Raw genomic sequence first — 16,757 nt, forward strand, 5'->3', positions numbered from 1 at the left:
TGGGCTTCATTTTCGCTGGGCTGGGTGTGTCAATTTTTAGGCCCAAACACTAGGCAAGATTGTTCCTCAACCTGGAGAGGGGTTTTATATGGTTCTGAACTCCTAGCCAAGGGTTTAATTTGGAGAATTGGTAAAGGGGATGTTGTGAAGTTCTGGAAAGATAATTGGATTTTGGGCTCTCCTCTATCTCTTTATGAGAGAGTTGTCAATATGGTTGATCCTGACTGTACTGTGTCTCAGTTTTTCAAAGATGGCTGGTGGGATATAAAGAGGCTCGGAGAAGTTTTGTCTGAGGAAATGGTCCAACAAATTATCAATTTCCCTGCTGGTTTTGGTGGTGGTAGGGCTGATGCTAAGATATGGAAGTGTAATCCTAATGAAGTGTTTACTGTCAAGACTGCTTATGAGTTGTTGGTGCAAGGTGAGCAGTGGTTGGATCCTTTTTGGAAGATTCTTTGGAAACTTAAAATTCCTCCAAAACTACAGTTTTTTTTATGGTTGGTCTATCAGGAGAAAATCATGTCTAATGCTCAGCGTGTTAAAAGGAGGCTTTCTTCTGATTCTTCTTGTAGTTATTGTGGATGGTACAATGAAGATGCTTTACATATTCTGAGGGATTGTTCGAAAGCTAAGGAACTCTGGAGTCAATTTCTCCTTCCTAGTCAGTTTAGTAAGTTTTTTGAGGCTGATTTTAAGCCTTGGCTTATGAGCAATCTATGTTCTTCAGTGAAATGGTATGGCTGCTTCCCTTGGATTGATGTGTTTGTTTTTACTTGCTGGTACTTATGGAAGTGGAGAAATCAACATATTTTTAGTGGGGATGATACTTTACCTTTGTAGCCCATTCAAATTATTGTTGCTGCAGTTTCTGAGTGGTTTAAAGCTTTCGGTGGGACTAAAAACCAGGAAATTAAGGAGCACCAGGTTCTGTCCTGGGAACCTTCTATCTCTAACTGGTTGAAATTGAATGTTGATGGCTCTAGAAGGGGTATGTCAGGTGCTATTGGGGCTGGGGGTTTCATCCGAGACTCGGTTGGGAATTGGCATGGTGGTTTTGTAGTTAATCTGGGGCAGGGCCAGATCTTAGAAGCTGAGCTTTGGGGATTGTTCTTTGGCCTTAAACTAGCAATTGGGAAAGGTGTAAAGAAACTTTTGGTTGAAATGGATTCAGCCACTACTATCAGGCTTATTCAGTGCAAGGAAAGTCTTGAGGCTCATCCCCTTGCTGGGTTACTGGATTGTTGTAGAGAGATGTTGTCTCAACTGGATTGTGTGGAGGTGCATCATATTTTTCGGGAGAAGAATTTTGCTGCTGATTGCCTTGCTAATTTGAGCTATAATATGGGGTTGGGTGTTTGGTTTTTAGATGAGGCACCTAGTTGTCTTGGTTCCATTTTGATTGATGACTCTTTAGGAGTTGGTCACCCTCATTTGGTTCGAGTTGTGTAGTTGTTGTTTTGGGTTTTGGGGTTCTTTCCCCCCTGTTTCATCAAAAAATTTTTTTTTTGAATTTTATGGGTCTAAGCTCAATTTACTATTTTTTTGTTTTTGTTTTAAAAAGCAAAAGGAAGACAATATGGTTTTTATTTTTGTATTCAAGCGATATTAGAGGATATGATGAAATGAACCTAGGCCTTCGGGTACGGAGTAAATGTTCTTAACAACCTGAACAACAACCATGTCCTAGTTTGGTTTGGGCTTGAAGCAGTTTGGACCCAAATTGCCTACCCAAAATAGTAAACCTTTCCCTTGATTTGCTTTTGTACTGGATCAAGCCTATCCGAGCCCATAATGTCTGAAGAAAGAACAAATTTAGTGAACATTCCAAAGTTTGGTGAACGGATATAGTTAAACTGATTGTTTGATCAGTTTAACCATGGACTCTGTTGACTCATTGACTTTGGACTCACCCATGAGTAGTCGTGACTAGGAACAGAAACGCATGCATGCAGTACCTTCCTTCCAAACTCCAAGTACACTTGGCATTAATTACAATATTGTATGCATAATGTATGTATATAGACAGAGAACCTTCTTCCTTTCATTATATTTTTTTGTTTTTGCCTTGTGGTTCCTTCGGTTTTAGGCAAGACAGAATTCACGGGTGAAAGATAATTAACGTAAGAGAACGGACAGCAAAAAAAAATTAATGGGTTAGGGCGGGGGTGTGAATGTGTTGAGAACGATGGTATGGAGCAAATGTAGAAAATTAAACCCTCCAAATAGTTTATATAAGGCCAATAGTATGCTCAAACTTAATCTGCAGCTACAGGCAATAGCTAGCTAGGCTCGTTAACTATATTCATTTCTAGCTCCTCCTCTTTCCTCAGGTTTTTTTCATGGGTTTCTTCTCTGTGTTTCTGTTCCTAATTCTCTGCTCTTTCGAAAAGGACATTGCTGTGGCAGCAATAAGTCCAGAACCCCACCTTCTGCCACACACTACTCACACAGTTGAAGTAAACTCTCTTCTACCAGCAACCACCTGCACCCCCTCCACCAAAGGTTAATTCTTCATTTCAACATCTCTCTCTCTCTCTCTCTCTCTCTCTCTCTATATATATATATATATATTCATATATTGTCTGGCATCCAGTATTTCGTTAGGCCTTGCTATATACGCTGTTAATTCCAATGGCGCATGGGAGTAGAGTTTGCTATTATATAGATCTACTGTGAAATTCCCTCTAATATTCATATGCATAGAAAAACATACAATTTTTTTTTTTTTGGCTTCTTAGATATGAGTCCATTTTCATTTAGATAATATGAATGTAGGACACTAATTAGGCTCTCTTCAATTGCAATTCTCCCAATCAATTGTATGGCCAAGTATGCAAACCTTGTAGCCACCATATTCGAGAGATTTACAAGATATGACATTGGTTGAAAATGGCAAGTAAATATAAATACCACTTTTAAATATGGAAAAAACCTATTTAATTCAAATTTCATCTATATATATGGAAACTATATTTTTTAGAATTCTATATTCGTAGCTTAATTAAATTGGTAGCATATACCTACCTTTTAGCTATAAATTAATTTATATACTGAGTTTTTCAAAATTCTTTGATGGAATTTTTTTGTCATAATGTTAATTTTTTAATATACCTAGTATGGAGGTATAACTTTTATTTTATTTTAAACATATGTGTTTTACCTGTCATTGAGGTGCATCCAATATGTGTTTTACCTAGTACTGAGGTGCATCAAATATGTACTATACCTATTAGATAGGTATATCAATTTCAATGGTCAGTAGGGTATTGTACCTGGAGCAAGGGTTATCAAATTTAAGAATAATATTAATAGTTCATGAAGAAATAAACGAGTACAATGAGATGGGGAAAAAAACAACATGTGAATTATTAATCCCTTTCGCAAAGTTATAAAACTAAAAAATTAGTACGACTTGATAATTGGTGAGAAACAATTGAAAATTTTAATCATTATTATCTTTAGGTACATAGAGTGGAAAACAAACATTATACTACAAAAAGCTACACAACAATGAAATTAAAACCTAAAACAAACATAAAAGATGGGAAAGAAAACAATAATAGTATATAAGTGGGCAATTGTATTATGAACGAATAATAAAAGGAGTACACAATAAAATAAGTGGCAATGAATTAACATATTTATGCACAATATGTGCATTAATAAAATCCACGTTAAATAGGAATTTGTACAAATCAAGCATGTTTCGACATTTACATTCAAAATATAATTATTCCTTTAATTACATGATCAAATATGATCATTAATGGCCTATAAATCCTCATCTTACCCGTTTTATATAATAGGGATATAATAGGAACAAAAAATTTAAATACAAATCAGTTAAATACAAAAGATTGAGTCCGCATGTCAAAAATGGAATGTAATCTACATGGCAAACTAGTTAAAGGACTTGTATCAACAAACAATTATTCAAGGACTAAACCTAACTATTAGTTGGATTTTTTGACCTCTATCAACTTTTCTATTTTTTTTTTTGAAAGTTTAGCATACTAAATTTATACACACTACACAAATGCTATGACTCGAATCTAGAATTTTTCATAAAAAAATAATTATTCTAAATCACTACACTAATTGATCATTTTTTTTTAAAAAAAACATACACATAAAGAGCCCCGTGCTTGGCGGGAAAAAAAAAAACCTAAACCAAATTTACTCTATTAAAAACATAAAAAAACAGAGCCCCGTGCCCCGTTACCGGTTACCTTTGTGTCTCTCTCACCCACATGACATGCATGGTCTTGTTACCCGTGAACTAGTGGCAGGCATGCACAGATGGATATAATTGTGAATATATGCATAAAGAGTCACATGTATACATACACTCATCCCTTTCAATGACCAGGTCATACCAACAACAAGGCATCAATATTGGAAGTGGTACACAAGCATGGGCCATGCTCTATATTCCACAAATCATCCAAAACTTCAACCACAAAAAGTGATGACAAATACCACGCTCAAATCCTCAAGCAAGACGAAGCCCGAGTCAACTCAATCCACTCCCGCCTCAACTACAGAATCCAAGACCCATTCACCCAATCCGCCGCCTCCACCACCCTCCCAGCCAAGTCCGGTCTCCTTCTGGGCACAGGAAACTACTTAGTCACCGTCGGTCTAGGCACGCCCGCCAAGCAACTCTCCCTCGTCTTCGACACCGGCAGCGACCTCACCTGGACCCAATGCCGCCCATGTCTTCGATCTTGTTACAGACAGAGCGACAGTGGCGAAGCCAGGATTTCATGTGTGTGGGTCTCTTACAAATTATAAAAATCAAAATTCGAACTCATAATACATACAAAAAATAGTGTATATATATATCACATATGTCAAGAATTATATTGCTTATTGGTTGCAATCATAATTGTTCTCAACAAAGGGATAGACAAATACATTCTAAACAAGAAAAATTGCAAGAGATAGACAAAGAGTAGCAATTTAGCAAATATTTTTAAAGCTTTTTCCCCCATTAAACCCAATAGAAAGAAAAGAAAAAAAATTAAAATTTCCCAAATTAAAAACAACTTTAGGCCCCTTTATGCATTCATATCATACATGAAAAAATATTGACCAAGTATGAAAAATGGTTTTTCAGAATAATTATTTTCTCAAGATAATTTTTGGCGGCTTTTCTTCCTTACACATGAAATAAGAAAACTTGATTTTATGGGATTTTAGTATGAAGTATATATTGACTTAATGAACCATCATTTTTAGCCTAAATTGTATTTTACACTAAAACCGATTTTTCATATTTTGATTTGGTAGAATTTGATTTTCTAGTATTTTTATTTGAATCCAAATAGAAGTACTTCCTTATTTACATTGTAAACTTAAGTAAATGGAGTAATATAAAAATAAATTAAAGTCAAAGGACAAAGACATTTACTTAAATGTTGAAAATGGAAATAAGGTAATCTGTACACCTAGTGCATCACCACTAATTGAGTAAAGTGCTGATTTGAACTACCTCCTTGTCATTAATACAATACATGTGGGTATATATCAAAACATAAAGTATTTGAAATAATATATATATACAAATACATAACAGTATATTACTTTTAAAATATAAAACAATTTGAGTAGGGGCCCGGGACCACACTGGTCCCAATGTGGCTCCGCCCCTGCAGAGCGAGCCCATCTTCGACCCTTCTCTCTCTGCCTCATACAAAAACTTATCCTGTACATCCGCCACGTGTACTCAACTCTCATCCGCCGGCATCCAACACGGTTGCTCCTCCTCCTCGTTCTCCTGCGTTTACGGCATCCGGTACGGAGACGGGTCCTTCTCCATCGGGGATTTCGCCAAAGAAAAGCTTACATTGACCTCCACGGACGTTTTTGAAGGTTTCCTCTTCGGCTGTGGCCAAGAGAACGAAGGCCTTTTCAACGGCTCCGCCGGTTTGCTCGGTCTCGGCCGAAACAACATCTCCCTCGTCGAACAAACCGCCATGAAATACAACCGCTTCTTCTCCTACTGCCTTCCGTCAACTTCCAGCTCCACCGGTCATCTCACCTTCGGCAAAGGAGGAGGCTCCGCTAACGGCGTCAAGTTCACCAAGCTCACCACGTTATCCAAAAGAGCTTCATCGTTTTATGGCCTCGGCCTCACCGGCATCAGCGTCAACCGGCGCCAGCTGCCGGTTGCGTCCTCGGTCTTTTCGTCTTCGGGAACCATCATCGACTCGGGGACGGTGATCACGCGGCTGCCGGCGACTGCGTACAGGGCGTTGAGGGACGCGTTTCGGGAGGGTATGAAAAACTACAAGATGACTATGTCGTTTTCGCTGCTGGACACGTGTTACAATTTCAGTGGCTACAAGACGGTGTCGTATCCGGGTATTGCGTTTAGGTTTGGGGACGGGGTTACGGTGGACTTGGACCCGGCCGGGATATTGTATGTGGTAAGTAGTTCGCAGGCTTGCTTGGCGTTTGCGGGACACAAGGATGATACTGGCTTGGGGATTATTGGGAATGTTCAACAGAAGAGGTTGGAGGTGGTATATGACGTGGCTGGTAAAAAGGTGGGATTTGCCCCTGCAAGTTGCCCCTGAGTAATGAACATCGTCAATGGGGCATAATTGTAACACAAACTGCTAGCTCTAGAATAAAGCATTGTGTTACATATTTTTCTGTAATGGGATTGTATTGGGAAGTATCCAATTCTTACCTTTCCCCCCTACTTGTATAAAATAGTCTAATGACCAATCAAGCGATAGTATTTTATATAATAATAAAATAATCGAATGTACTGGGAGGGAAATTCCAACTCAAATACAAAAAGGGGTTCACTTTGCTAATCAATTCTCCTAACTCACGGATGTTGTTGGTGTTTTGAAGTAATGCAACATGTTGATGTGCTGTTTCTCTTTTAAAATAGCAAAAGTAGAACAGTAATCTCCATCTCTTTTGAATTGGGAAGGCTTGGGCTTGGGCTTGGGCTTGGGCTTGGGGTGGTTCTACTTCAAAGTTTGACCAGTGCCTAGGGTTCAGCGTATTGGTTTCAGCGGAGAGGCTCGTCGGTCTGGAGTCTGTGTCTCGGGCTGCCCATCCTTAACTAACCACTTTCTGATTGCTTTGCTAGCAAAAACCAGAGGACACAGAGAGAGAGGGAGACAGCCACAACACGCCATGATGTTTTATTACAAGAGGACAAAGCATCATAAAAAATTATAAAACACCCTAGCGTATTATATTTGACTAATTAATTACCCTAATTAATTAGTTTAGTAAACCCGCGGCTTTTGTCTTTTACAAGTCCACTTCATTTGTGTGGACGAAATGAAACTCACCTGCATCATCAGGAACTTCACCGTATCTCTAATCCATCCATGCTTTCGGTGTAGCAAGTAATGCACATCACACAAATATACAGAAAGCTCATAAATAAATAAATAAACTAATTGTTATTAGCACTTAGAAATAGTTGTTTTACATTTATTTAATGCAATCCCGATCTCTTCGACTACAGGGGTTCAAGAGATTTGTGGTCATCCACCGTTGAATGTAAATTTAACAGTTCACTCACTCTTGTACTTATTTTAAGAAACGTTTTGAACCATTGGATAACATTCAACAAATGGTGATCACAAATCTCTTGAACCCTTGTAGTCCAAGAGATCGGGATTATTATTTAATGAATCTATATATATAAAGCAAAAGATAGAGAATGATGAAATATTCAAAAATCCCAAAAATACCCTTTGTCAAATAAAAAATCAAAAGCATACAATTTTAATTAAAATATGGTGAAATAGTAAAACACCACTGATTAAAAAAACAAAAAACAAAAAAGAGTCGTGCTGTGCTTGACTCACAGGAGAAGAATAAAGAACAGTTTAACCCACGGTTGCCTCGAAAAAAAAGAAGAGCTAAAGAACGTGGAGAAAAATTCCACAGGTTCAGAACCCACGAAGCTGGCAGTTTCCACAATTTCATATTTTGGTTTTGTTTTTTGTTCACCAAGTGGTTTTCATCTATTATGATTTTTTGATTTTTTATATGAGATGTGCAGTTGTTGCGGCTCTTAATCCTTCAATCTTCTCCATCTTACTTGCTAAAGTCGAAAGTTCACATTAGTTTGGTTGTTTTTGAGTCTTCCTGCTAACTACTTAGAACATGCATTTTAAGTTCAATTTTTGTTGGCTTGACATTTCCCTTTTATACAGGCTATCTATTTATTTTCTCCCCTTAGTTTCTTCCTATGTTCTCTTCTTTACTATCTATTTGCCTAATCGTTTGCTTTGTCACATAACCATTAGGAAAATGTCTTCATTCTCATCTTGACAATAATAACTAATGTTAACACAAGTATTATCTAAACAATAAATATATCCTAAAATTATCAGTTGCAAAATAATGCATACATTGTATGAACTCTTTCTATTCTAAAGAAAAGCAACGTAGAGATTTTCTTAATTTGATTTTGCTTTTTCCATTTGCCTTCATTTGATTCTGTTGACTCATTGATTTTGGGACCCGTGAGTAGTAGTCGTGACTAGGAAGGAACAGGAACGCATGCATGCGGTACCTTCCTTCCAAACTCCAAGTCCACTTGGCATTAATTACAATATTGTATGTATGTATGTGTATTGACAGAGAACCTTCTTCCTTTCATTTTCATTTTTTGTCTTTTCCTTGTAATTCCTTCAGTTTTAGGCAACACAGAATTCACGGGTGAAAGAAAATTAACGTAAGAGAACGGGTGGACAAAGTCGATCGACCAAAAAAAATTTAATGGGTTAGGGCGGGGGTGTGACGTGTTGAGAACGATGGTATGGAGCAAATGCTAGAAAATTAAACCCTCCAAATTGTTTATGTAAGGCCAATAGTATGCTCGAACTTAATCTACAGGCAATAGCTATCATAGGTGGATCTAGAAATTTTTTAGCGGAGGTGCAATATTGAATAAGTATGAAAAATGGTTTTTCGGAATAATCATTTTCTCAAAATAATTTTTGGCGTCTTTTATTCCTTACACATTAAATAAGAAAACTTGATTTTATGGGATTTTAATATGAAGTATATATTGACTTAATGAGCAATCATTTTTAGCCTAAATCGTATTTTGCACTAAAACCGATTTTTCAAATTTTGATTTGGTGGGAATTTGATTTTCTAGGATTTTTATTTGAATCCAAATGGGGAAATAAGGTAATATGAAGCACCTACACTTGTTTTTCTGGTATTTCGTTAGGCCTTACTATATACGTTGTTAATTCCAATGGCGCATGGGCGTAGAGTTTGCTATTATATAGATATACTATGAAATTCCCTCTAATATATTATTCATATGCATAGAAAAACATACACTTTGTTTTTATTTTTTATTTTTACAGTTTAGCATACCTTGTAGTCCTCCCAATCAATTGTATGGTCAGGCAAGCAAACCTTGTAGCCACCATATTCAAGACATTTACAATAATGACATTGGTTGAAAATGACAAGTACATGCAAATACCACTTTTAAGTATTAGTTTTCTCCTACAATCAAGCTTATGACATTCAATTTAAATGATGATTTCATGGCTCACAGATTAAAAACCTATTTAATTCAAATTTCAGCTATATATATATATATATATATATATGGAAACTATATTTTTTAGAATTCTATATTCGTAGCTTTATTAAATTGGTATCATATTCATATATCTACCTTTTAGCCACAAATTTATATATTGAGTTTTTCAAAATTCTTTGATGGAATTTTTTTGTCATAATGTTAATTTTTTAATATACCTAGTATGGAGGTATAACTTTTATTTATTTATTTTAAACATATGTGTTTTACCTGGCATTGAGGTGCATCCAATATGTGTTTTACCTAGTATTGAGGTGCATCCAATATGTACTATACCTATTAGATAGGTATATCAAGTGGTTAGTAGGGTATTGTACCTGGAGCATAGGAATTTGCACAAATCAAGCACAAGAAAAAAGTGAAGGTCCGACATTTACATTCAAAATGTAATTATTCCTTTAATTACATGATCAAATCTAATCATTAATGGCCTATAAATCCTCATCTTACCTATTTTAGACAATAGGGATATAATAGGAACAAAAAATTTAAATACAAATCAGTTAAATATAAAAGATTGAGTCAGTATGTCAAAAATGGAATGTAATCTACATGAAAAACTAGTTAAAGGACTTGTATCAACAAACAATAATTCGAGAACTAGACCCAACTATTGGTTGGATTTTTGAACCTCTATCAACTTTTCTATAATAAAAAAAACTTAAACCAATTTTACTCTATTAAAATTTAAATAAATAAATAAATAAAACAGAGCCCCGTTACCTTTGTGTCTCTCACCCACATGACATGCATGGTGTTGTTACCCGTAAACTAGTGGCAGGCATGCGCAGATGGATATAATTGTGAATATATGCATAAAGAGTCACATGTATACATACACTCATACATTTCAATGATCAGGTCACAACAACAATCTAGCTACTTAGTCCAGCGTAACATTAAACGTAGCTAAGTACTTAATCAATTTGAGGTCAATTTGAACTAATCCAAAACAGTTCTAAGATTTAATTCAGTCCATAATGGTCTGTCATACCAAACGAACCCAAACCCCGATAACCCCCGTCGAAACCCCTGTCTCCAATTAGCCAATATAAGGCCAAGAGTACGCTTACATTACAGCAGCAACTCAATAATGTAGAGGCAATCTTGTTAATTATTCATGGCAACTCCCATTATTTCTAGCTCCTCCTTCCTTAGGTTTTTCATGGGTTTCTTCTCTGTATTTCTATGCCTAATTCTCTGCTCTTTCGAAAACGGATTTGCTTTGGCAGCAAGAGATACAAAACCCCACCTTCTGCCACATACCACTCACACGGTTGAAGTAAACTCTCTTCTACCAGCAACCACCTGCAGCCCCTCCACCAAAGGTTAATTCATCCTATATTATATATATATATATATGTATAACTTAATTTTTTATGTGCATTTATGTATGTCTAACACACACACACACTCTCTCTCTCTCTCTCTCTCTCTATGCATGCATGTTTCAATGATCTCAGGTCATAACAGTAACAAGGCACCATCGGTATTGAAAGTGGTGCACAAGCATGGGCCATGCTCCAAATTCCACAAATCATCAAAAACTTCAACAACAAGTAGTGATGAAAAATACCATGCTCAAATCCTCAAGCAAGACCAAGCCCGAGTCAACTCAATCCACTCCCGCCTCAACCACAACAACAACAACAACAGAATGAAAGACCCACTCACCCGATCCGCTGCTACCACCCTCCCCGCCAAGTCCGGTATTGTTATCGGGTCACCGAATTACATTGTCACCGTCGGCCTTGGTACACCCGCCAGGCAACTCTCCCTCGTCTTCGACACCGGCAGCGACCTCACCTGGACCCAATGCCAGCCATGTGCTGGGTCTTGTTACAAACAGACTGAGCCCATCTTCGACCCTTCTCTCTCCTCCTCATACAAAAACATCCCATGTACCACCGCCGCATGTACTCAGCTCCCATCCTCCGGCCTCAAACAAAGCTGCTCCGCCTCCACCTGCCTTTACATCGCCGGGTACAATGACAACTCCTTCTCTAAAGGGGTATTTGGCAGCGAAAAGCTTACATTGACCCCCACGGACGTTTTTGAAGGTTTCCTCTTCGGCTGTGGCCTAGACAACGAAGGCCTATTCAACGGATCCGCCGGTTTGCTCGGTATCGGCCGGAGCAGCATCTCCTTGGTCGAGCAAACCGCCAATAAATACAACCGGTTCTTCTCCTACTGCCTCCCATCGACTTCCAGCTCCACCGGTCACCTCACCTTTGGCGACAGAGGCTCTCCTAACGGCGTTAAGTTCACGAAGCTCATCACGTCATCCCAAAGCGAAAGCGCGGCTTCACTTTACGGCCTTGGCCTCGCCGGCATCAACGTCGGGGGGAGCCAGCTGTCGATTGCGCCCTCGGTCTTTTCGTCTTCGGGAACGATCATCGACTCGGGGACGGTGATCACGCGGTTGCCGGCGACGGCATACGCCGCGTTGCGGGGCGCGTTTCAGGAGGCGATGAAGAACTACACGCTGACTAAGGGCGATCCATTGCTGGACACGTGTTACAATTTCAGCGGCTTGAACACGGTGTCGTATCCGAAGATAGCGTTTGTGTTTGGGGATGGACTTACGGTGGACTTGGACGCCACCGGGATATTGTTTCCGATAAGTCCTTCGCAGGTTTGCTTGGCGTTTGCCGGAAACAAGGATGATAGTGACGTCGGGGTTATTGGGAATGTTCAACAGAAGAGGTTGGAGGTTGTGTATGACGTGGCCGGAGGAAAAGTCGGATTTGCCCCTGAAGGTTGCGATTGAGTGATGACGTTGTTAAATTGTTAGGATTCTCTAGCTGATAGAGTTTGGGTTTCCTTGCTTCTAGGATTGTAGTGGTTTGAAGTCATGCATAATAGGATTGTAGTGGTTTGAAGTCATGCATAATAATCCCTACTCTTAAGGGGCAAGTTATTTTCTGCTTAGACTTAGTCATGTACCACGACTCTAGGACTGTAAAGTCGTGGGTTGTTATTTCCCTTCCTGTTTGATGTAAGGCTATTATATATAGCTGTGTTGGTTCCTTTATTAATTAAGAGAAGTTCTCCCTGCATTTGTGAGTTATCGTGTTTTGTTTCTGTAAAGTTCTTTGTCGTTGCACTTGGTTCTAACATCTGGTATCAGAGCTCCATCACGTGGCCTGACCAACAACTTGTACCACAGACATCAACGTGAAGAAATAACATGACAAGCGAGAGCAACTTTGTGCAGCCTGCTATCCCACGGTTCGATGGACACTACGATCACTGGAGCATGCTTATGGAGAATTTTCTACGTTCAAAGGAGTATTGGAGTTTGGTAGAAACGGGATCTCTGCAGCAGTGGAAGGGACAGATCTTACTGATGGATAGAAGAAGGTGATTGAGGATCAAAAGTTGAAGGACCTGAAGACTAAGAACTATCTATTCCAAGCCATTGATCGATCCATTTTGGAGACGATATTAAAAAAAGACACAGCAAAGGATATCTGGGATTCTTTGAAGCGAAGTACCAAGGGACAGACGAGTTAAACGTGCACAACTCCAAGCTCTTCGCAAGGAGTTTGAAGTGCTGCACATGAAAGCTGGGGAATCGGTGAATGACTACTTTGGAAGAACTCTCATCATAGCCAATAAGATGAGAATTCACGGTGAAAGGATGGAGGATGTGGTGATCATCGAGAAGATCTTGAGATCCATGACTCCTAAGTATGACTATGTTGTATGCTCGATCGAGGAATCAAATGATTTGGATATTTTATCCATAGATGAGCTTCAAAGCAGTCTTTTGGTGCATGAACAACGGATCAGCCGTCACACTGTGGATGAACAAGCCCTTCGATCACTCACGGACAACCAGGAGGAAGAGGTGGTGGTTCTTTCCGAGGAAGAGGAAGAGGTAGGGGTAGGTTTGATAAATCTACCCTAGAGTGTTATAACTGTCATGAGTTGGGTCATTTTCAATGGGAATGTCCCAAAAGAGCAAGAGATACAAAGGTGAACTTTGCTGAGACCGGTGAAGAGATGCTTTTAATGGCGTATGTGGATGGCATCCAGGCTGGAAGAGATCACTTGTGGTTTCTTGATTCTGGGTGTAGTAATCACATGTGTGGGAAAAGAGAGTTATTTTCACAATTTGATAATAATTTCAGAGAAACAGTGAAGCTGGGCAATGATATGAGTCTCACTGTGCAAGGGAAGGGCAACATTCGAATGGAGATAAATGGGATCATGCAGGTGATTACTGAAGTTTTCTTTGTGCCAGCGTTGACTAACAATTTACTAAGCATTGGTCAATTGCAAGAGAAGGGTCTTACAATGCTCATGCAACACAGAAAGTGCAAGATTTATCATCCTGAAAAAGGTTTAATCATGGAACCGAGATGGCATGCAGCAGAATGTTATTTGTGCTGTGGTCGCCGTCCACCAAAGAAGGAAAACTGTTTCTCCTCTATGACCACAGATCAAACTCAACTCTGGCATTGCCGTTATGGTCATCTCAGTTGGAATGGTCTCAAGGTGATCCAACAAAAGAATATGGTGGATGGATTGCCTCAGTTGAAAGCTCCGTTAAAGATCTGCGAAGACTGTTTGATAGGAAAACAACATCGCCATCCTTTTCCAAGGGAAACCACATGGAGGGCATATGGAGTTCTTCAGTTAGTGCATGCAGACATATGTGGGCCAATAAATCCAATCTCGAATAGCAAAAAAAGGTATTTCATTACCTTTATTGATGATTTTAGCAGAAAAACTTGGGCTTATTTTTTGGTTGAAAAATCAGAAGCGTTTGCTACCTTTAAATCCTACAAAACTAAAGTTGAGAAAGAACCCGGTGCATTCATAAAGAGACTTCGAACTGATCGTGGGGGAGAGTTCACATCACAAGAGTTCACCCACTTCTGTGATGAGAATGGCATTCAAAGGCAATTAACAGCTGCATACACACCTCAACAAAAGCGGGTCGCAGAGAGAAAGAATCGCACTATCATGAATATAGTGCGCGACATCTTTGTCGAAACAAATCCCAAAGAATTTTGGCACAAGCGAATGGGTGGAGCCAGTGCATGTCTTGAGCGAAGCCCGACACTTCTTTGTGAGAAGCAAGACACCGAAGAAGCTTGGAGTGGGTTCAAGCCTTGATCAATCACTTTAGGGTTTTGGATGCATCTCCCATGTTCATGTACTGATAGCAAGAGAGTAAAGCTTGATGCCAAAAGTCTGAAATGCATATTACTTGGGGTAAGTGAAGAATCAAGACTTACAGATTATTTGATCCTATTTCTCAAATAATCTGTAAGCCTGGATTCTTCACTACCCCAAGTAATATGCATTCATCAAGCTTTACTCTCGATACGAGGAAGAAGTGTTCGTGGATCAACCACAGTGTTATGAACAAAGGGAGAGGAATATAGCGTATATCGGTGAAGAAGGCTTTGTGCGGACTTAAACAAGCTCCCGAGCTTGGTACCGAATAGAGACCTATTTTGATCGAGAAGGCTTTGAGAAGTGCCCTTATGAATTGCTACTCTTCACTTTGCATCCTCGTATGTCAAAGGGTCACGGTCAGAGAATAAGGCTAGATGAGCCATATCGACATTTTCTTCATCAGAAAGACCCTGCCCACTTTCATAATCTTGCATCCACCCTGGTGGTCTTCGAACTCGTTCTCCATGAAGAGGACTGCCATCACTTGAAGACTCTCCCCCCTCGAGACTTTGAACAGACCCTATGTTTTCAAGTTCATTTTCAGGAGTGATGTTTGCTGTAGTTTCCTCCCCAAAGCTTGCATTGGTACCTGTATTTTCATTTTCCTCCCATTCCAAATCAGCCAAAATAGTTTCCTTGTGACTGTCATCCCAGTTCCACCTTTGATTGTGTGCCTTTATGTTGATGATCTTATATTTACTGGTAATGATAAGACTATGTTTGAACACTTTAAGAAATCCATGATGGTTGAATTTGACATGACTGATCTTAGTAAGATGAGATATTTTCTTGGAATTGAAGTTTCGCAAAGGGTGGATGGTATATTCATCAGTCAACGGAAGTATGCTCAAGAGGTTTTGGAGAGATTCAATATGTACCAGTGCAATCCAGTGCTCAATCCAATAGTTCCTGGCATTAAACTTACTAGGGATGAAAATGGAGTAAGGATTGATGGGACATTTTACAAACAGATCGTGGGAAGCCTTATGTATTTGACTGCGACTCGCCCGATTTGATGTTTGTAGTAAGTTTAATTAGTAGATACATGGAACGACCCACTGAAACTCATTTGCAAGCAGCAAAGAGAGTGTTAAGGTATGTGAAGGGTACAGTCGTTTTGATTGTTTTACAAGAAGGGAGGAACTAAGGAACTTGTTGGCTACATAGATAGCGACTACGCTGGTGATCAAAACGACAGGAAGAGCACCTCTGGTTATGCTTTTATTCTGAGCTCAAGTGCAGTTTCTTGGTCTTCAAAGAAACAGCCAGTAGTCACCCTTTCAACTACCGAAGCAGAGTTCATCGCTGCTGCGTCTAGTGCTTGCCAAGCTGTGTGGCTAAGGAGGATCTTGGAGCAGCTTAATCATGGTCAATGCAAACCAACGGTGGTTCACTGTGATAACATCTCAGCCATTAAACTGTCAAAGAATCCAGTCATGCATGGTCGTAGCAAACATATTGATGTACGTTTTCACTTTCTTCGAAATCTCATCAAAGATGAAGTTATTGAATTGGTGCAGTGTTCTACATATGAGCAAATTGCAGATATTCTGACAAAGCCACTAAAGCTCGAGGTGTTCGTGAAGATGCGTGGTCTTATGGGTGTCTGCGAATATCCAGGGATAAACTGAATGTTGATAGCATTCAGTTGAAGGGAGGATGTTAAATTGTTAGGATTCTCTAGCTGATAGAGTTTGGGTTTCCTTGCTTCTAGGATTGTAGTGGTTTGAAGTCATGCATAATAATCCCTACTCTTAAGGGACAAGTTATTTTCTGTTTAGACTTAGTCATGTACCACGACTCTAGGACTGTAAAGTCGTGGGTTGTTATTTCCCTTCCTGTTTGATGTAAGGCTATTATATATAGCTGTGTTGGTTCCTTTATTAATTAAGAGAAGTTCTCCCTGCATTTGTGAGTTATCGTGTTTTGTTTCTGTAAAGTTCTTTGTCGTTGC

The 16,757-nt window shown here is 39.1% G+C and overlaps 2 protein-coding genes and 1 pseudogene across 2 annotated transcripts; all 3 read left to right on the top strand.

Moving 5' to 3' along the window:
* Nucleotides 1–2,182: 2,182 nt before the first annotated feature.
* Nucleotides 2,183–6,790, top strand: LOC103320903 (aspartyl protease family protein At5g10770-like). Its single transcript, XM_089046147.1, has 3 exons — nucleotides 2,183–2,502; nucleotides 4,370–4,755; nucleotides 5,664–6,790. Exons 1-3 carry the CDS (start codon nucleotides 2,340–2,342, stop codon nucleotides 6,579–6,581), a joined length of 1,467 nt encoding a protein of 488 aa, XP_088902273.1. The 5' UTR covers nucleotides 2,183–2,339; the 3' UTR covers nucleotides 6,582–6,790.
* A 3,840-nt stretch (nucleotides 6,791–10,630) lies between these two features.
* On the top strand, nucleotides 10,631–12,680 carry LOC103320697 (aspartyl protease family protein At5g10770-like). The gene is made up of 2 exons (XM_089046148.1): nucleotides 10,631–10,938; nucleotides 11,074–12,680. The coding sequence occupies exons 1-2, from the start codon at nucleotides 10,731–10,733 to the stop codon at nucleotides 12,378–12,380; spliced, it is 1,515 nt and encodes a 504-aa protein (XP_088902274.1). The 5' UTR covers nucleotides 10,631–10,730; the 3' UTR covers nucleotides 12,381–12,680.
* Nucleotides 12,681–15,675: 2,995 nt separating this feature from the next.
* On the top strand, nucleotides 15,676–16,434 carry LOC148919655 (secreted RxLR effector protein 161 pseudogene; annotated as a pseudogene).
* Nucleotides 16,435–16,757: the final 323 nt, after the last annotated feature.

Source organism: Prunus mume, linkage group LG2 (assembly GCF_029339155.1).
Source record: "Prunus mume cultivar Tortuosa linkage group LG2, ASM2933915v1, whole genome shotgun sequence".
NCBI lineage: Eukaryota > Viridiplantae > Streptophyta > Magnoliopsida > Rosales > Rosaceae > Prunus > Prunus mume.

What these genes read in the sequence shown, in the direction of transcription:
- LOC103320697 (XM_089046148.1), top strand. Translation starts at nt 10,731, where the DNA reads ATGGCAACTCCCATTATTTCTAGCTCCTCCTTCCTTAGGTTTTTCATG. An exon ending in CTGCAGCCCCTCCACCAAAG is followed by an intron (nt 10,939 to 11,073) that starts GTTAATTCATCC and finishes CAATGATCTCAG; the next exon opens with GTCATAACAGTAACAAGGCA.
- LOC103320903 (XM_089046147.1), top strand. Translation starts at nt 2,340, where the DNA reads ATGGGTTTCTTCTCTGTGTTTCTGTTCCTAATTCTCTGCTCTTTCGAA. An exon ending in CTGCACCCCCTCCACCAAAG is followed by an intron (nt 2,503 to 4,369) that starts GTTAATTCTTCA and finishes TTCAATGACCAG; the next exon opens with GTCATACCAACAACAAGGCA. An exon ending in GACAGAGCGACAGTGGCGAA is followed by an intron (nt 4,756 to 5,663) that starts GCCAGGATTTCA and finishes CTGCAGAGCGAG; the next exon opens with CCCATCTTCGACCCTTCTCT.